The sequence below is a fragment of the Plectrocnemia conspersa genome, unplaced genomic scaffold (genome assembly GCF_051122295.1).
Source record: "Plectrocnemia conspersa isolate PC_06_02 unplaced genomic scaffold, ASM5112229v1 ptg000008l, whole genome shotgun sequence".
Taxonomy (NCBI): Eukaryota; Metazoa; Arthropoda; class Insecta; order Trichoptera; family Polycentropodidae; genus Plectrocnemia; species Plectrocnemia conspersa.
The window spans coordinates 17,272,104-17,295,177 of NW_028277172.1; the positions used below are offsets into that span (position 1 = coordinate 17,272,104).

Sequence of the window (23,074 nt, forward strand, 5' to 3'; positions counted from 1 at the left end):
CGTGGCGCATTGGGGTAACCTGTTAGGCCACGATGGTCTTAATTTAATCTAAAATAAATAAATAAATAAATAAATAAATTAAAAATTTTATTTTTATATGATAGGTTATTTTTCTTCATACAAGCCATAATAGGCATATGTGATTTTAGACATCAAATTGTTGTTGATAAAATAGGAATTTGATGTATTATTTTATACTATCTTTATTGATGTATTGATTGAAATGTCAAAATCTTTTGAACTAATAAATTATATGGTATTACGCATAGCCGGCAGGGTATTAAAATTGGGTTATACCAGAACATAACACACATGAATCATTTCTCAACAGAACATTCAACAATTTCAACGCCCATGACCCTAACACGTTTGCTGCTGTAAGCTGTAACAAAATCACGACTTCTCCATTGCTAAATTTCAACCTAACAACCGTAATTTCTTTTCGTAGAGTGCCAAAAAAGCGTTCTTTGAATCAATGAGCTCACAGCAGGAAATCTCACGTTTGATACACGCAGCAGACGTGGTTAAAATGTTTTTAAAGAAAAAGTAAATAAAGCATTAAGCAGTCCCAAGAAACAAATGTGTAAATACACGTATTTACCGATTTTATGAGTCATGGTCGATTAATATAATGATGTGTATTTTTTCTTATTATGAATGCAATGTTTTGAAAATATCTCGTTTTATCATGGTTTTCAAATTATTAATGTTTATGTGTTTTAATATTCCTAAACATACTCAACGACTATTCAAATATGTGACACAAAAATAACATGTATACAAATAGTGTAATTTAAAACTCTGGCAGGTGTATTTTTGTAGTGTAAAACTATTTAAATTACATACATTTCACTAGTATTACATCAAATGGACAAATGTTTTCTATGAGCAATATATTGAAAAGAGGTAATGAATTAATATGTTATTATTTATGTGTTATGAAGACATAGCAATATTATTTTATAGCGAATAGTGTTCGTTTAATTGGTGAATAACCTTGAAACTGAACTTTTTTCATACTAGGGTTGCTTAGGATAACTTAATTTAAATATAAACACAGCTATGAATACCAAAGACATTGGCAATAAAAATATTTTAATATTAAAATTAAACTTCAGTTAATAATATTTTATCAGAAGTAAAATATACATCACTTTCTAAATTAAATCAATATGTATTATATGTAAGGATGACCTTTATCTATATTTTTGGTGAGCTACAAATCTGAATATACGATACTAATTTTGTGAATTTAATATTATTTAATATAGTTCAATAGCTAATAATATTATGACTATATTTTTTTACACAAAAATTGTAGTGGTAACGCTCAGTAACGAGCGTTTCTATTGCGACGGCACGATTTTATTGCTTTTGACGTGGATTTTTGGCTTCTGAGAAGCGATAATTGTCAAAATTCGGTTTAGATATGCTTTATACGATTCTTACTTAATATTGTTATAAAAAATCTTGATATGAACGCTAGATAATCGAGTGTTTCTGCTGTGACGGCACGATTTGATTGCTTTTGACGTGAATTTTTGACTTCTGAGAAATGACAATTATTTTTTGCGCTCTCCTATTGATTAAATTCGGTTTAGATATGCTTTATACGATTATTACTTAATATTTTTATAAAAAGTCTCGAAATGAACGCTAGATAACCGAGCGTTTTTATTGCGACGGCACAATTTTATTGCTTTTGACGTGAATTTCTGACTTCTGAGAAGTGACAATTGTTTTTTGCGTTCACCTATTGGTCAAAATTTGTTTTAGATATGCTTTATACGATTCTTACTTAATATTGTTATAAAAAGTCTTCATATGAACGCTAGATAATCGAGCGTTTCTGCTGTGACGGCACGATTTTATTGCTTTTGACGTGAATTTTTGACTTCTGAGAAGTGACAATTGTTTTTTGCACTTTCCTTTTGATCAAAATTCGGTTTAAATAAGCTTTATACGATTCTTACTTAATATTGTTATAAAAACTCTTGATATGAACGCTAGATAACCGAGCGTCTCTACTGCGACGGCACTATTTTATTGCTTTTGACGTGGATTCTTAACAGGGACCTTGCTTAAATCTAGTCAGAAAAATGCTTATCATTTAATGAAATACTATGAATCGTAATGAAAGCAAAATATTAAAAAAACAATCACTGACTGACTAATACATGCACTCCCCTGGAAAATGCTAAAATTTAGTTTTTTTTCTTTAAAAACTTGAACTAGTGCATTCATGTAACTTTGCTATAAGCCCATTTATTTATTTAAGCCGTCATTGTGGTGAATGGTGTAACTAAAGTTCTACAAAACAAGACTTATGTCTTCATAAATCAGATATAAAAAAAATATTCCGTGCCTCTGATTTTTATTACAAATAAATATCTTTGTATCATAATTTATTTTTAGTACTTTAAAATAATATTTAGTGTTATTTTTATGTACTTAAGATGATATTGTATTATAGGTAGAGCTTGAATCTTGAACTAAAGTCCAATAAAACCCATTGGTGTGAGCTTTTAAAAAAAGCTTGTACATATTTTTAACTGTACAGTTTTGTAATATTTTATTTAGTAACGTATTCTTATTATTTTTGCAGGCAAGTGAGGTATGGCCGAAGACTACGGATCGTACGGCACCAGCGATTCGAAGGCCCCCTTCTCCTCTTCAGATCATTCTCACCACCATAACACCATGTCGAACGATCACACAACGACAATGAACAACCACGACGGCAAGGAAGACCATTCGGACATGTTCAAAACATCGGCCGTGTACTCGATCCATGACGAAAAGAACAGACACTCCAACGAAGACGACTCCTTGCCGAGCTATAACTCTAACGACATGCAAAGCTACGAAAGCACCCACAACCTGACGGGAGTGGGTAGTCCCAAAAACAACGGAGGCATAGACAACCCAGCGTTCTCCAACGACGATAAGAAGAATCAAGAGGACCATGGAATGAACGGTGGGGGCAACACCACGATAACTTTGGGACTGACCTCTCCGGTCAAGAACTCGCACTATAACGACAAAGTGCCAGAGGCTGTAAATTTGGAGTTGGTCAACATGGCACCGACTGCGACGAAGACCAACGGTCAGGTGAATGACAACAATGGGTCGTTGGCGCAAGGAGCGGGCATGTGCAATATACCTCTGAAGAAGGACACTGAGGTCGATCTTGGAGTGCCATATGATGAATACTTTGTACCAGTCAATGAACACAGAAAATTCATGAGGTGAGTGGAGTCTTGATTTTAGGGTATATATTTGATTATAACAATTAAAATTCCATGATAAATATTTGCTAAAATTACTATGCATATATTATCTAAATTAATACAGAATAAAACTTATATTAGAAATGTTATCGAATTGTATAATATTTATTAGCTTATGTATAAAAATATTATAAAAACACCACAAAAACTGTATAAATAAACATAACATCAACGACCGCAAAAGTTTAAAAAACTAATATCATAGTTCAGGTTATTGTAAAAAATATCAAACGCTATTAATCATCTATAAAAAGCATTGATGACTAATTCTTTATACCTAGTATTTATACAGGATAAATCTATTGATTCAGATTAGGCCAACAATTCCAATAATTAAACAGTTATGAAATTGCGGGTAAGCATTGCTGTAACTATTGTACAAAGCCTTCCGCGTTCCATGACTGTCGCATTTTATGAACGTTTGAGAACTGCTCGAGCGATATGACCATTCACGCAAACATTATTCAGAAACGCCTTGTAATACTATTTAATTGTGTCTATATTTGACTTATTATAATTAAATGAAAGTATTTTCCATGATCATAAACATCATTTTGGTCTGAATGTTGAACTATTGATGTCTTATTTTTATCATCAAAACACTTTCTATATCTAATCGTTAAAATTTTATCTCAGTCTTAATTAAAAATTCTTATTTGGTATATGCTCAATGTACAAAATGCATTTTGCTTTATTAAACCCACGCGCTCTAAACCGCCAACGGTTCGTCGACTTCCTGAATGAAAAATGCATAAGAATGCCTCTTAATCGAAATATACAAACAAACATAAAAGGAACGTCAAATTATAGGTTACGAAACTCACTATGGAGGCTATGCAAATTTTATATATTTTTTTTCATACTTCGATTTCACCGGTTTTCACTCGTCGTTCTTATAGCATTAATGGAGACTGCGCAATAAAATTTAGAGACTTTTATGTATGGGTATTAAAACGGGCTTGTGCTTAGTTCAAGGTTAAACGTAAAAAGTTTAACGCTGCTTTAAACACACAATTTGCTTAAAACTGTTTTAAAAATATTTAACATATTTAGAATTTCTAAAATTATGATGACATAACACTCGATTTGAGCAAAGCTTTCCAATTGTGCAAATTAGAAGATGAAATCGCCAATATGTATATATGATTAAGTAATATATAATTTAGATAAGTATATTGGGTAATTTTAATATTTTTTAAATTTATCTAATGCTTGATTCTGCATTTTTAATTTATTATAGTTTGATATTTTAGTATAAGGAAATTTGCAAAAAAACGAAGCAATTGAATGCCTCGTTCTTTAAATTTTGTTTGTTGACTTTTAAAGCGCTATTCTTATGGTAAATGCCAAATATTTGCATTTTTCATCTCATTGTAAAAATAATTACACATGATAATATTTATTGATATTCTAAGCATCAAAACAAAGTGAGAAATATATTATATATTTATTCGCGTGCCATTTTAAATATATATTAAATTCAATATTTAATATGGTTAAGATTTTTAACCTAATACCTATTTTTATTTGATAATAATCAGCTAAAGATTATTTTTTTAATAATATTTTTAAAATTTCAAATAAATCAACATAAAATCTTAAGCATTATTATATAAGTTATAACTGCAATACTATTATATAATCATATATAATAATACAATTACTGCACTAGAATTAGTTATAAGTGAATTACTTCCAAAGTTTTCCTTTAAAGAATAATATGTATTCAAAGATATAATTTGTACAAAAATGATGTAAAAATTAATCTAGATCTATAATTTATGATTACGCTATGAGAATATTATTTTAAGTCATCTTTTAATTTTTAATATATATTCTTTGATGTCATATGTATAAGAAGTAAATCTGTATAATATAATTTTTAATCTAGTATTTTATTACAATCGTATCTGAGCTATAGCTTGTAATAATGTTTTACTTATTCTAATGAAATTGTGCTTTTAAAAACGTCTTAGAGATATTCCAGGTCTTTATTACACTATCGTAGATCTGTAGTTTATTTAGGTAAGCATTTTTTAATGTTTAATTTTAAGTCTTCTTTCAATTAATAATTTGTATTCTTTGAATATCATATATATATAAAAATGTAAATATCTATTATATAATTGACAATCTAGTTTCATACTACTTTTGATTGGTATCTTTTTTGAGTTAAACTTGTAAGAATGTATTCCTGTTTCTTTTCTACATAATTTCTGTTACGTTTTATTAGAAATAATATTATAGATAAAATGAATTAGGTGTTTAGATAAATTACTTTAATAAGCAATCTTCTCCTTATTAATGAGATACATTCTTGGATATCATATGTATTAAAAAATAATTGATAATATATTTCCATTAGTCACTATGATGCCTTAATGCTTTTGAGAACTTATATATATTTCAGATGATTTTTGACACATACTTATTAACATCATCGAAGATATTTTAATTCAATAATGTTAGCTTATGTTATATGTTTTATTGTACATGCATAATATTATAATAAAAAACATGTTTTTAGTCAATACAGATCTTATAAACAATATTTTATTGTATATTTATATATACTATTATAATACAAAAACATGTTAGTCAATGCAGATTCTATAAACGACATTAAAAACGTTTTTATCTAAAAAAATTGTATGCATGGTTTAAATTGAATTTATCCTTTAATCGTTTAGAATCAATATCTATTTTTACTATATTTTTAATGACTTCTATCAATGATATACAAAAATAATTTTCACCGATATGCTACATAAATGCAAACGTTCCGTAAAATACTGCATTAAGCTAAAATAAATTAAAACATCCAACCAGAACAAAGTGTTTAATCATTTAAGTGATTGATTTCATGAAGACACTAGTTGTTTTCTGTTATGGTTTAATCAAAATAAAACAAGCCTAGAAGAGTTAGTTTTATTCCCAGACTTTTACATTTTTTGTAGCTAAACATGTGTTTTTTGTATATTTTTTTTATAGAGACATACACTCCATAATCGATCATTTATATACCATATAGTAGATAGAGATACCAATAGACATAAAAAATGTAAGCAAAGTATATTTATTTTCAAAATATTTTTATATATGTGTAATTATTATCATAGTAATTCATTCAAATAGAATATCTATTCCTATTAAAAAAATATTAACCCCTTTCTATTTAATTCTCTCGAAGTGTTTTTTTTAATTTATAGAAGAAAAGTATTCCTTGTTGTTAAAGAGTATTTAAATAAAATTATTTCTGAGATATTTCTTCGGGTTGTATCCGTTATTTTATATTAGTGCAGAGTGTTGGGATAAAATTAATTGCATTCTCTGCGTAGCGTATACTCAATGAAAGTTACTAGGGGGCGGTGTCGACAACCCGTCAATGCTCGGTGAATTTCGACTGCAAGCTTAAGTGTGCCCTGGAGTGTCGCGATCGCGTCCTTTCTTCTTACCTGTTGCGGCCAGGACGTCAGCGCTTGAGAACGCTCCTCTTGCGCAAACCATCCAGATTTTTAATGAGCTTGCCAAGCACAAGGATGTTTTCGGCTGTAGCTATGAAGTGCTGGGAAAAATTATGTAAAAAAATCATGGTGCTCATTTATTATATGTGTACACCATAATTGTTTTTTTCTATGTAAAATTTCTATAAAATAAAACCTACGTAATTTGTGATTTTTTAAAAATAATTTGACTACAGCTAAAGCTTTTCTTATTTAACCAGAAAATATTTTTAACGACTATTTATTGAATCATTTTTTAATAATTTTATATCTATTATTATTTTAGAAGCTCGCCAGCGAATAAATCAGTGATATTGCTTTTGTATGCTTTAGTTAGAAAATCACCAGTAAATATTATTAATAGAAAGGGTCCTAAAATTAAACCTTATGGGACACTAGCAGATATGGGTTTGAGATTTGACAAATGATTTTTAATATTATTTTGGCAAATTTTACATTTCAAAAACGAGTTTATTAATTTAATAATTTACTGGAATAGTCACATTTAAAACATATCTAAGCTTCAGTATTACAGTCTATATTAAAATATCGGTATTTCAATATTATTTGGTAACGACAATTTTTTGTTACTAGCTGAGTATAATAGTGATTTTGTGACTATCCTACCACACTGCTTTTATATTATTTGCTATATGAGTCGTAAACATTATTGAATAAAACGCTTTAAAAATAAAGTGGTCAACCAGCCGATTAGTGATCTTTAAATATATCTCACTTACTGATCGATAAGGTAAAATTAAAAAAAATATGTTGTGTGTTGTTTTTAAAATGTTAACGACGCTTATGACAAATTTTATTAAAAACGATAGACACCTAGTGTTTCTTTAAATTTATATCGTGTATGAAAGGTAAAAATTAGTTATTAATGTATAATAATAATTTCGATCAGCTTTTAGGAAGATTAGGTTTTCATAAATTTTGCATTACTTATCGATAAATATCATGATGAATAAATAAAATAGTTATTCTCGCATAAAGCCATTTAATAATAATATATTACTGATTTCCAGACTTTAATTTCAGTCTAGTGTTTCACTATTTATTTAATGGTTATTAATTGTGTTTACACTGTTGCACGCATTGAGCAAATACGTTGCAAAGAAATGTTTGACATAAATAAATATTTTGGTATTTTATTACAATTCGGGGATCAGAAGTCGTAGAGTTTCTAATGCATTCTTCAATTTCTTAACAAAAGCCTTTTTTCAATATATTTTGCGTTTCTATTTACTCACGTTTTTTGTATTTTTTAATAAAAAATATTAAGAAAATATTTTTTAAACGTATTACAATAAAAAGCTCACACTCACATCATAAGAGTATTTTTAATATACTATTTAAATAATAAATATATTTTCTATGTTTAAAATATAAATTTTAAAAATATTAAGAAATAGATCAAATATGTAAAATGAGTCAAGAATATTTAAATAATTAATTGAAATATTATAACACATAAAAAATAGAGCAAACATAGTGACTCATTCCGCACGAGCGAAATATACGCACAACTCTTGGCTTTTTATATATATATATTTATTTATTTATATTTATATAGCTTTTTATATTTATTGCATCAAATGCATTATTTACATTTTATTTATTATTTATATTATGTATATTTGTCTGTAATTATTAATTTTGGTGCAGTGTCTCGTTCGGGGACCGAAACTTCTACCCGTGCCCTTCCGCGGGAGTGACCAAAGAGGGTCACTCGGTGAACACCCCTATCCACGGAGTCCTTTCTTACCAAGAATGGCTAGAGCGTTCTAGGTAACTAGTCCTTTTTGTTTTTGTCTTGCTTTCAACGAGCTATCTCATCCATACATCCAAAAAAACATGCTTTCGGGCGATGGGTTAAGGTTCATCTAAAAACAAGACGGAAGAAGGATTCAGCGGGTACTTATTATATCATATATAATACTATACATATACATCTATCTATACATATAAACATCAAACGGACACTGTACCATTTTTATATATTAAAATATAAAACACATCTGCAATTAATATTAATTCATATCGTGTAGGAGCTCGCTTGGATTATTATATCAGTGGCAAATATTTAACTGTAGACATAGTTGGTGTAGTTGATCGTATTAATATTTGGATTGGCTCTAAGAATGTTGAAAAATAAAGCGAAAATCAACAATGACTGTACGTGTTTATTTTCGTTCTTATTTTGTCGGTATAAGTTTTATTATTTTAATTTTAAGTAAAACATTATCATGTGAAGGTCTTGTGAATGTACACACAAAATCGATAAAAAAAATGCTGTTTAATGTATGTCTGTTAAGATTATGATTCATGCGGCATGTGTCAATAAAATGTTTATTAAATATATGCTTTAATATAAATTTTTCCGTTAATGAATTAAAAATAATATCATAATAACATAATATGATTTAAAATATAGTTTATAACATTACAACTATTTTCATTCATATTTTATTGAAGAAAATAGATTTACTGTCGTATTTATAATCTGTATAAATTCTTGCCAGTATAAAGTTTGTAACTCTTTAAACTAAGAGAGAAATTTATTCTTTAATATTGTTTTACATATCTTGAAAGGCATTAAAATGTTATATATTTTATCCAATAAACAATAAAAAAGCATTAAATCAAATTATCCATAGTGGGATTGAATTATTTTTAAGATTAAATTAAAGCAATATATTTACATAATGCATTCAGAAAGATTTTTTCTGTGTTGAAAATATATATATATAACATTAAAAAACAGCTGTAAAGCGAAAACTTCGCTTTGAGGCTGATTTTGTTTTCAAATATACGTTTCTGTTCAATATTATAATACAAACATATTATATTTTTATTTATGCTCATCTTCTACATAAAACAAATACTAGAAAAATGTATTATATTATATATTATAATGAAAGAAAGCACTGTTGAGTTTGACAATCGCATTTTCCGTGAACTTGTCTCTTTACAAACATTAACATACATTTCTATGCTCTTTGTCTCTTCAATGCGACTCTATTTTTTTCTCTCCTTCTTCTTTTTCAAAAGGCGACTCATCGTTCATTTATCCTCTCTCAAGAACAAGAGAAGAAGTCGCCGTGGCTATTACTATTTTTGTTTTAAATACCCCGGCCAAATCGGCAAAAATTTCGAAACAGCAGAAAAAAACTTGAGGCATTCAAGTTTTTACCGACGTGTGTCAAGTAAAAAATGACCACCGTGTATAATATGCTATAATAATATAACGTTATATCTGACATAACAACACTCTTTCGGCTCGTTTTGCAACACGGCCGCGTTCTAAATCGATGTTGTATTATCGCTAATAATGCGCTCTTTGTTTCAGAGGAGAGAAATTATACGTTACTAAAGACAAAAGGACGGGGAAGAGTTCGAAAAAGTGCGTGTGCTGGTGTGTAGGAGTCGTGGTGCTGGGACTAGTGGTGCTTTTGGCAGTTCTGGCTGGAAGTAAGTAACTTTTGAAATTATTAATAATTTATAAGTGGTACATATATTTAATTAATATACAATTAATATGATGGTAATGCTTAAATATTTACATGATATTCTGATTTATTTGGGACATACCCAGAAAAACTTTTGTATTTATTGTTGATGTCTGTGAAGTACAAATACGATGTTATTAAAAATGTAGCAGACAGAATAAATTATTTTAACAGCAATCTAATGTTTCGCTGGTCCTTCGGAGCCTGATTAAATAAAACACACATCTCCTCGAGGAGAGAAATTAAAAATAGTACAGACTATTCATCAGATTTAAGTGTTATTTTTTGTGACGAATATTGAATTGATTGTTTTATAAGCAACGATTGACGTATTGAGTTTATTTCTAATAATCACTGTATCCACATATCATGTTTTTATAACAACCAAAAACTCACATCTGCAGAAAGAAGCAAAAGCATCAAACAATTAATAAAATGGTCGAAGTAGCTTTCAGGCATTAAACTAAACTCTTGCAAAAATTTAAGAGAGAGACTTGACCATCTGTACTTTAATTCAATCAAACTATTAAATTGCTTAAATTAAAGAATTATTGTCATCACATAAGCTATTGATGTATTCCAAATAATAGACAATTTCTTTCGAAAAGAAAACTGATTTGTCTGAGAGGCAATTGAGTTTAATATCCACTGGTAGTGCACCTTCCATGCTAGAAAGATCAGCAAGGTTTTGGTAGAAGAAGAGGCTCCAAAAGAGTAGCGATAAAACAATTTTTATGCAAAGTCATGCATTGGCATCAACAATTTTTTCTGAAGACTCAAATCATTTTTATCCATCGCTATTAACGTTGTTTATTTCATTGTTCATATGTCTTTGAATTAAAAGAAGTTGGAGCTGAAGAAAAAATATTTGATATATCACAAAAAAACTCTGTTTCTTAATTTGTGTTATAAATTTAAGATATAGCCATATTTATTAAACTATGTATAAAACATGATTTAAAAATGTAAATTCACCCTCAAGTTTTGCCCAAATATATATTAGTATCAAAAACACTTTCTAAATTACATTCGCGTCGGGGTACGCATATGTGTAACTCGACCCAATATACATAAGATACATTCCCTTTCGCTTGCTCGCGTGTTAAGTCACGAGAGTGAGTGAGAGATAAGAGAGAAGCGTCACATGCGTTCCGCACGCTCATATCTCTCTCTTACTCTCGTCACTTAACACGCGAGCGAGCGAAAAGGAATGTATCACACCGTACAGTATACGCATTATTAATGCGCAAAACAGCAGCTTAATACATATAAATATAAAATATGTTTAAAATTGATAAAATTAATATTATTTTGTCAGAAAAAATTATATATAAAAATAGTTACACAGTGTAATTTCATCATGACACCAATTTTTATCTCTGAACAGAATATGACACAGCATTATATTATATTTAATTAAAAATAATATTCCACGTTTGATTTACAGACACAGGCTATAATAATATACATAGTAAAAATTATAAACTATGTTATTTTAATGAAAGCAAATATTATTTAGCATAACTTATATTTTTTAGCGAATTTAGAAAATCCTTTCTAATGAACGAAACATTTTAATGTCTGTCATGTGAATTTTATATGACTTAATTTAATTTTATAATATTTTAAAATCATTAAGATTGAATTAAAAAGCTTTAATAGATCTATAAATGATGTCCTAAGATACGGGCTACTTTTAAAAGCGCGATCCTTTTGCTCCTAATGTTATTTGAAATCGCATAGATGCATACCTTTTGTTAAACATTTATATTGTTAGTTACATGCGGGCTATTCGAAAAATAATGCATTCGGTTTATAAAGATATTGAGAATATTTTCTACAATATAATGGTATATCCTTAAAACTAAAACAATTAAATAAAACATATTTTCTGCGTAATAGACAATTAAATTGCAGGAATTTGTGACATTAAATGAAATACATTTTTTTTATAAACTAGGAAATGTTAAAAATTGTAGTATTACATATTAAACTAATTTTACTTTCAGCTGGCGTTTTCAACGATGAAGCTACTCCTGTGGAACAGGCAAATTATACGGAGAGTTCTGCTAGATCTCTGGACGGTACTAAATCTGCGGGCGTTTTCGGGATTGGAGGAGGAAGCAGTAAAGACAAGGATAAGACTGAAAGTGATCATAAACATCATCATCACGACCATACAGAAGAGCATGATGATCATAAAAATCATATAGAAGAGCATTCAGAAGAACCCAAAGAAGAACCTAAACCTGATATCAACAAAGATGAAGAAGAAGATAGCGGCGAATTTGTCGAATCTATCGAAGATGAAGACATAGAAGAAGAAGCGCCGATAGAAGTTAGTTCTGTTTCTCCACCGCCGCTTATCACCACTCCTGGACCTCCGCCTACTACTGATATGACTATGCTTTACAGTGAGTTAATTAATTTATTTATTTTAGTTATTAATGCCTAGAATGGATCAGACTTTTCTTATCATATAATTTTAATTTACGTTTGAACTATATATACTATTTTTTATGCTTTGAGGTAATAGTGTTTCTTATTGAATTTTTATTTAATTTAATGTGCATATAAGTATTTAATTGTATAATATTTTTTATTATATAACAAAAAATCTACGAGAAAGTAAATTGGTTAATATAAGAAAGCGATTTTAAAAAAAAAATACCAAATGAGCAGAGACAATATTTTTTATTTATATTTTGCTAACACAGGACGAGTCAATATAATGTATAAATAACTTACACATTAAACGCTTTAGTAGTTGATTTTTTTTATAAAAATTACTCAAAGTAGTCGACAAGGTCGTTCATTCTGTTTAAAAATTATTTTCGCATTAAAACGAAATTTTCGCTAGACTCAACATGACATGTCATTAAACCTTCTATGTACATAATTGCTCATTGTTTCTATAACACGTTTTTAAATTTCAACTTCACAACTGTTGTTATGAAATATTATTAATTGCAACTAACACAAACGAAACGAGCAAGACATAAGATTAATTCGATTGATTTAATTATCTGGTGTGCATTTCATCAATACTGAACGGAAAAAAATCGTAAAAAAGTGAAAGTTAGCCGCTTTGAACTCTCAATGGCTCTACAGAATGGCCCAAACATGGGTCGACCCGTCGCGTTGGTGGGTTGACCCTGTCGAAAGCTCGCACAGAGTCCGAGTGGTTCGAATAAGTGCATCGATCGGAGTCTGTGTCGTAGGCAGAAAGTGAATGGCGACTGGGAGCGCGACTTCGATTGTGTAACAACCTGCTCCGAGGTATGCCGACGACAGAATTTCTATCGAAGATCGAGCCGAGCCTAAATACCTCAAATGGTTAATGATTCAAGTTTTAAGGAGAGGAGCAGGCGATGTATTAGGCTAACTATGTCAGACTAGCAATATGTACTTTACATTTTCATTATCGTTTGTCTAATGAGAATGGTGAATGTCTAAGCATATCGATGCCCTTGATGCCAATTAGTTAACTTTACTTTTAAACGAACATGCTATGAAATTCTACTGACTTAGTGATTCAGGTATACATGGATGTTTCATATTAGGTAGTGAAAAAGTTTCATTCGATGTTCGGTGCAAACACTTATAGTAAATTGTTGATATTTGTCAGGGTCATGTGTTTTTATATATCATACTTAGGTGATTTTTTACCTTTTTAAAAGTCGATTGATTCGAGTGCAATATGAGGTAAAATCTAGATAAAATGCTGAATAAGTATGTCTTAAGACATACGCAGCAATTAGAGAGAGAGCAAAAAAAATGTTTTTTTCGTAATTTAAAAAAATATAATTTATTTTTCAGTCTTATGTTAAGCTATAAGACATACTATTAGAATAGTTTAAAAATTTAAATTACAAATTGCATCACAAAAATACTAAAAAATAAAAAACCAACATTGACATCGATCGTTTTTAGCTCAATAGTAGACATATTTAACTAAAATATATTTTAAAGTTAAGTACTGCTTGATATAATACATGTTTACTGTTGTGTTTCATGAATTCTAATTATTATTTCATAATTTTCATAAATGCTTTGGATGTAAAATTTATACACGATAAATGTAATTTTTATTAAAATTCCATAAAAAAATCAAAAGATTACCATTATGTTTAATAATGGCGGCTTTCAATAAAATAGAAAAAATCGTAACTCAGTTTAAAAAATCCACGGAAAAAATGTTTCATAACATATTTTTGAAGTAAAAATAATACTAATGACTTTATTTCTTATTTATATTGTATTTTTTTTTGGAGATGTACAGTTTTGGTTTAAGCAGCGTTTTTTAAAGCCGTTTTTGAAGGAATTTTGGAAAAAAATATTTTATTGTTTCAATCATTGACATGCCAGTTTTTAAAATAAAGTCTTAAATTTAATAATATGTACTTAAAAAACTGCATAGCAAAAATATATAAAAAATATTATTTTACTATTTTTTATTTTTTTGGTAACATCTAAGCGGCATCGCCGTACATGTACGGTGGTCGATCATTCACAGTTTTGAGGTACTCAAACTAGTTATATATGCACATATATAAGTGAAAAAAATAATAATTTATATTGATGAATATTCAATTTAATATACTGTAATTTATTTCTAAAAAAAATAATAATTAATAGAAAAATATATGTAATAAAACATACATAAAAAAATTTGGAGAACCTATGAATTATTTATACTACAAAAAATACCACAAAAGCCAAATAATTAATCAAAATGTGCACAATAAATTAGCAAAATATAATTATAGAAAAATGTTGCAATAATACTTTTTGCTATAATTTACTTATTGTAGTTAACTAACCTATGGATATATGACTAACCAGTGATTTATAACTATTGCATTTTTTTGTACATATATTTAACTGCTATTTTAAATAAATTTTTTTTTTTTTTTTTTGTTATTATGTATGTAATGTAACTGTAAATTTCTTTAAAAAATATGAATAGTTTGCTTATAAAATGCTACTTTACTTAGAGAAAGCTTTAATTTGCATTAATAACTTTACAACATAATACAAATTAATCAATGAAAACATAAAGTGTATAAAATATATATATTAAGAAATGAATTGGTTCTTAAAAAATACCACAAAAGCCAAATAATGAAAAAAAACGTGCACAATCAATTATCAAAATATAATAATAGAAAAATGTGGCGATAAGACTTTGAGGACCACTAATTTTTTGCTATAATTTACTTATTGTAGCTAACTAATCTATGGATAAATGACTATTTAATGATTTATAATAATTGCATTTTTTGTATGTTTTACTGCTATTTTAAATAAAAAAATTGTCAAAATTCGTTTTACAAGACAAAGTGAAATCTAAAGATATTTTTCTCAAAATTTTTGTTGTTGTTATGTGTAGGTAACTGTAACTTTCTTTAAAAATGATGAATAGATTACTTAGAGAAAGCTTAGGTGCATTAATAACATTACAAATTAATCAATGAAAACATAAAGTGTATGAAATATATACATTAAAAAATGAACTGGTTCTTAAAAAAATACCACAAAAGAAAAATAATAATAAAAATGTGTACAATAAATTAAAATTGAGAACCACTGATTTTTTGCTATAATTTGCTTTATATGTTACAATTTATGTGTTTTGCCAGAAAAGTTATATTTTACTTAGTAAAAATACAATTTTACTAACCTAGATAGTTAAAAAGTATCAGAAAATTGATTTACAATTTCACTGCTCAATATCAGTAAAACTGTATTTGTTTACAAACGATGATCTGGTACGCATATTTCCAGATGACCAGAGATTAACAGCATCGTTTGATAAAATACTACAATATTTAAAATAAATTAAAATAAACTTTATGTTATGCTTAAAAAATTAACGTAATGAAAATTTAAAAATATAGTATACTTTAGTTTGGGTTTGAACAGAAAATGAACGTTTCGCAACTGACAAATTGAGTTTCAATAATTGTTTATAGCAGGTTAAATTGTATTTGGATATGATATCACTGAAATGACAGTAAAAACATAATTTCACTGGTATTTCACTGTAACATATATACAGTAAAATTGATAATAATAGAAAAAATTGTGTTAAAAATAATACGTACAATCAAGTTACTTCAGGTGTATGCTAATAAATTAACTCAATACTATTAATAGTTTTATACAACATTTGCCACAAATAAAAGATAAATTGATGTACATATACAATTATAAAAAATAATTTTATATCTGTCAAAATTTTATCATATTTTAAAAGTGGTCGTTTAACAATACTTTGGCTTCAAATTAGCAAATATATTTAATGGTTATAAAAAACTGAGTTTTGGACTTGTTTAATATCGCAATAATAAGTTTTTTGTTGGTATGTATGATTTTTTTTGTTATAGTCGATTATTTAATTTTTTACTATACTAATTAAGACATTATATGTGCAATATTTTTAGAATCGCACTTTAACTAGAAATTTATTTAAATTAAATTAAGAGCATCGTAGGTTACCCCAATGCGTCACGATGGTCCAAAACAATATTCACTCTTCATATGAATTTTTATAATTAAATAAATTTAGTCATCCCCTATCCAAGCATACTTCCATCATTATTTATTAATCATCACTACAGAGGCAATCAAACGCACTATTAGATTCTGTATAAAAAAATCCAATATACATACTTTGTCCTTGTCACTATTTGACAGCATCGTGACGTCATTGCTTGTTCATCCCGTGCGATTCGAATCGACAATTTAAAAAATGTCGATAAAAAGTGAGTCGTGATTCAAACCCGGATATAATTGCTCACCGAGTTAACTCGTTCTTTTATCACCTGTTACGCGGGTTGTTTTGATTTGTAACTAATGTGGTTCGTGTGCAACAGCTGGTCTGACTTCATAAGGATACTTCAGTAATTAATATCTAATCAAACCGGTAGTTTTAAGATATGAATGATACTTATTGATTCTCAATATTTAATTGATTTTAATAAAATATTGTATAATGCACATAATGAATTCTGATATCGCAATGCAATATATAATACAACATATTTGACACATAAAACTCTGCATACAATGCTATTCGAACTAATCGCGTGACCCTCGCGTACGCGTGCAATATAACAACGAATGCACGCACAATTCGATACATACACACAAGTGCTATTGTTGCGGGCGAAATGGTTCGTAACGACCCATTAAAAGCCATGTGAAAATCTGTCTGGGGTTGCTGCTATAGTCAAATTATTCACTATTTTGACGATTGACTTACAATTGTATTATTGTGACAAGTAAGCGCGTGACAGCACTAAGCTGCTGATCACGACGCGCCAAACTCGGTGTTAATGTGTTTAAAATAAAAATGATACACAACATTTTTGCACGTATGAATCGTGACATGTGATGCAAGAAAACATTATCTCGATATATATATATATTAAGCTGTCGTTTTATTTCATTATGTTTATTAAAGATCATTGCACCTGTGACTTGCTATATATATACTTTCAGTCCGGTTGGTAATGCTTACTTGTAGGTATTCATTATATCTAATTAGTACAGATTTACCCTGTTGTAACGCATTGGGCCTACGCCTGTCAGGTTACAATGGAAGATTTAAAAATTAATGAATATGCGGTGTAGTGATACCTTAAATTCTGGGATCGAATCCCATATGAGCCCAATTGTTTCTCAATTATAAATATTTTTTTTAACAATTTAATTGTGACAATTTCAATAATGATTTAATAAAGCCAATGATCCTCACGTTTCCGGTTTTTGTGTTAAAAATAATAAGAAGAGATTGTTAAATTGTAGCAAGACTAGTGTTATACAATGTAGCACTGTATTAAAAAAAAAATACAGCAATAGCTTTGCTTTAAAAATTCATAAATATAATCTAACGTCAAAAACCGAGTTTCTAACTATCTGTATGAAAATATAGATTCGATTTAAGCTTTTTGGTGAAATTGTTATATTTATAGTAGTTATATTAGCTATTGTAAACATGTAACAAACAATATTAGAATAATGGTTACACATTACACTGTGGTTATTTATGACTCGCCAACAATATGGATAAAACCACCGACTGTTTACTGTGTTTGAAGTTCACCGTACCGTTCATCAAATCAACGGATTGCTCGCGGTAGGTTTAAAATTTGCGACTGTCATTAAATCCAGACCATTCATTGTCTGTTGGTGGTCTATAGGCAATGGCAAATGCCATCATTGTGACGCCGCAAGAAATTTTAAACGTCTCCATCTTGCATCTGCATACAATGCATCACACATCCAACTATTCGGAGGTTGGTCCTGGCATGCGAGAAACGTTAATTTCTCGACGAGACTCTCGACGAATATAAAACGGCCGTGAACCCCCCTCGGTGTTTGGAGGTCCGACAATCGAGATTTTATCTCGATGGTGGTCTTTCAACACCACCAATAGTTGTACTTCATATTATTATCGCGGTTGATCTAGGATGGAGTATAAATTAATGTGTATGATGCGCGAGCGTGGGTAAAGGTTGAAAATGAAAGTTCAAATATCGAAAGTCAACACATAGTGTTTATGTTGAGTATGTGCATTATATCTGATATTTTGACGTTGGTTTGAGCTTTGAGAGGCGCTGAAGTGGATGTGTAGAAAGCTGATGGAAATGTAAGTAGCAAACCATCATTAGAAGCTGTTTTATCACAAATATATATAGCTCATCACGATAGATGATCGTTATAATTACAATCGATCATTGAAAAATTAATGTTTCTTAGATTTTCCATATCTCAAGAAATTAGATAGTCACTAATTTACAGATTTTTGCAGATTTCTGCTATCTCACTTCTTAATCAATATTTGTTGATGGTATTTACTTTATTGTAATGCAATGGGTTAATATCTGTCGTGTTTTATAATAAATAAATAAATATCTCGATTTGTTTGTAATTTGATTTAAAATCTATAAGATCTTAAATTTTAGCAATTTTATTTGTTTTATTCTTAAGCAATTATTAAACAATTTTCAATGCTTTTGCTTTATAAAATTAATATCAATTATGAAATATAGTATAAATTAACCGTGTACAGTTTTCTATATTTATTACACATGAAATCAATATTTTATATGAAAATAATATTTTAGCTTAAAAATATTGTTGTATTTTATAAAAACAAACAGGACAGTTTATTATATACATATATAAACATTATATGTATTTAATACAAATTATATCAAACATGAAAATATGTAGTATGTTTATTTTTATACAAAATATGTAATATAATAGCATAATTTAATGATAGTGATGATTTCTCTCAAACTTTTTTCGAATCCCACTATTTTTCATATCACTATAAAATTTGTTCCTGTATATGTATTGATGTACCCCCATGTTTTTAAAGGAACCGAGAACCGGGTAATTTTTATGGAGTACCCAGTTATCTTCATTTCAATATTAAGTTTATTTTTTTTAAATTAAACATCTGTTGTCACACGGTTTTAAGGAAGCAAAATTATTTTTTTTCTATTTTGTAAAATCAATTTAGAGATTAGTTAAACCCTTCAGGGCAATGCTATTCGGTGCTTTAAAATCACAGCTGCATACAGAGTAGGTAGTGATAAACGGGGTATCGAAAAGTTTAAATGAATTATGATTAAAATTCAAGATAATTCAAGGTAAAATTCAAAATATATAATATTCGTAAATTTGAACATCAGGTCAGTTTTTATAAAGGAACCGGGTACCCGGTTCCTAATAAATATTCGAGAACCGGGTAATGAATTTGGGCGGGTATTTGAATGCCCTAGATGTAGCTTGAAAGAAGGTTCACTTGTAAAAAATCAATCCCAATTTTGTATTATTATTTACCATATTATATAATATGCAGTATTTTAACAAAAAAATAATAAAATAATCAATAAATAAATATAATCAGTACTAAAATATTATTTTTTCAATCGCGAATTACTTCATCAAGTTTTATACAGATTCATATTTATTTGGCGCAGTTAAAAGTAGCCCGAATAAGTTTTTTTACTGCTTTTAAATACACAATGTAAACCACTAATATATTTTACATGTATTATGATTAAATTCTAGTTAAAAAAAATGTAATTTACTTCTATTTTATTAGTGAACTTTAGGTGTATTAAAAATTGAAAATATGATCAAATAAAAATCACGATAAGATAAGATTAACCCTTTGAGTAATGAGTTAAATTATACACATTTGTTAATTTTAAGTATTTTTACGTAATTATTATTTTATATTGCATTTATAGTGAATTATAGAAATAATTCAACGCTTGATATATTTTACTACTTTTTTGTGTTAGTATGTTTTAATAATTAATTTAACGCTCTATTACAGACTCAATATTTTTAATAAAATTATTATAAAATATTTTTTGTTAGGTTAATTTATTTCATACTTTTTAATTCACTGATATTATTTTCTATAAAAAATTTAAATCAAATTAAAAAATATACCTTATATTTATAATATTTTTTATTTCTTATTTTTTTATAATGTTTTTTATTTCTTATTTTTCAGTTATATGTGTAAATATAGAACTATATAGTTTTTTTTAGTTTAAATACATTTAAAAGTAGTCAAAATAAATGTTTTTATTACTTTAAGTACACCATTAAGGTATGTAAATGACTTTTAATTGAGAACTATAGAAAATTGCGGAAGACCTTTATCGAAATTAATATTTTTTTTATATAATAATCTATTTTGATTTACACCATTTAACCTTAAGAATATGATTATATTCTTACAATAAGGAAATAAATTATTACAATGCCATTTCACGTTAAAACTGAGCTGAATCAGTTACATATAATGGCATGATAATGAAACTGAACATTTTCACGTGACCCTAAAAAAATATTATTTCATTGTGTATTCATTACGAATGATTCACATTACATTTATAATGCTATAACTGTGTGCGATATATATAATAAAATAATAAAAAAAAAATAAAAAAAAACAGTTCATCATCAAATAACAAATTTTCACACAGTCATCTCGTTCCGCTTTTGACAAGACAATACAAACTAAAAAACACTAAGCTAAAATTATAATATAAATTAAATATGTAGTAATTGCCCGTTTTAGACCTTGATTACGTTGTTTTTTTTCATTTCACGAAATAAAAATCGATTTTTGCTGTTAGAGCGTCGTGTGGTCAAAATGAAACGGATTATATCTGAGCTTAAAAAGCGGAACGGAAAATGGTTTATAAAAAATGGTTTACTCGACCTTCGGTAGTTGAGTCATTGTCTGGTATTTCTGGTAGACATGCCAATGATGATGGTTGGAAAATGTCTCTCGTTTGTTGCTTAACAAATCATATTTTTATGTAAGTGTATGATGTAATGTGATATAATGCAGATACGATTAAAAAGTATTATTATATCTTTAATGATTTCTCATTAAATTTTCATAGACTTGCAAGGTCGCGATTGTAGAAAATTTAAAAGTTTTGGAAACCTTGAGTCAATGAGTAAAACGTGCAAGGTTGAAATTGTAAAATCCCGAATGGAAACATCATGTTATTTTACATTTAAAAATATTTACTGCAATAGCAATAATACTAAATTTTGTAATTAACTTGTTTTATCAGTTTTTATGTAATTATTTATTTCATCATCTAAAAATTTATATTCATAAACTATTATATATAGAAAGAACTAGTTTTATTTGGTTATTTTATAGCATCAATCACGACATAAAACTTCATATTTTTGTTAAATTAGATAATCCCAAAATAAATATAATTTTTTAATGAATCAAAAAATCACAATTTTTATTTTAATGATTCGAAACATAATTTTAATCTATGGATATAACATTCTCCCACGTCTTAGTCAGTTTTTTAAATCCATTAGCATAAAAAATAGGCCTTGATGTAAAATATTCCGATAGCCCTTTTTTCATATCGTCTGCATTTTAAAATATTTTTTCATCTAAAAACTGTTGCATCAACCGAAATAAATGTTAGTCGAAAAGAGGAAGGTCTGGAGAATAAGATGGATGAGAGCCAAGTTCCTTGATTTCGAGAGTCAATTTCGCCACTTGATTACACGAATTGTCAATGTAAGCTTTATGTCATTGTTTGAGTTTCGTAATCTTATGTAATTTTAAGTCAAACCCATACACATTCTTTCCAAGCCTTCCCAATCGTCTTAATGTGTCTATGCACTGTTGAATCGGACTTATTTAGTTTCTCGGTCAGCTGATGGCTAGCTTAAGTAAGATTTACTTTCATTTCTTCAGCCAGGATTTTTGCCATTTATGGATATCTAATGAATCACCTTTCATTTCACAAATATTTTTAATTGCCGTAGTAAGATTTTTTTTTAAATTCATATATACGTATATACAATTTGGTATAAATTGTTCACTTGGTAAAGGTTCTGCAACCATAAATTTTGGGGCCTATTTTTTTCAGTTTTTCTCAAGTTTCAACAACTAAAGCACGACTGAGTTAAAGCTTAAATTGAAAAAAAATACCATTAATTTTGGGATTACCTAATACATAATATATAAAAATAGTTTCTATTTTTTTTCAGCACTGTGCATTTTTTTAAATTTGATTCGACTGCAAGAATCAAACTTAAGACTATACAGCTTCACGAATTAGCAATGCATTATATCAACTCCAATAAACATTTAGCTCAATGTTTTATTTTAGTTTCTATTTAGAAATCAAAAAGAAAAATTGAAAAACAACTTATTAACATATCTGAAAATTGCATTTTT

The 23,074-nt window shown here is 28.1% G+C and overlaps 1 protein-coding gene across 4 annotated transcripts in view; it reads left to right on the forward strand.

Moving 5' to 3' along the window:
* The window catches only part of LOC148233190 (uncharacterized), an 84,904-nt gene that overhangs the window by 47,197 nt on the left and 14,633 nt on the right, over positions 1–23,074 (forward strand). For 2 of the 4 annotated variants that reach the window (XM_088190782.1, XM_088190783.1), the window contains 4 exons: positions 2,606–3,248; positions 8,465–8,587; positions 10,149–10,270; positions 12,318–12,722. In XM_088190782.1, coding sequence (XP_088046908.1) covers positions 2,617–3,248; positions 8,465–8,587; positions 10,149–10,270; positions 12,318–12,722 — 1,282 coding nt within the window. In that variant the 5' untranslated portion in view covers positions 2,606–2,616. The remainder of the gene's footprint in view (positions 1–2,605; positions 3,249–8,464; positions 8,588–10,148; positions 10,271–12,317; positions 12,723–23,074) is intronic. The other 2 variants (XM_088190784.1, XM_088190785.1) reach the window with 1 other exon arrangement.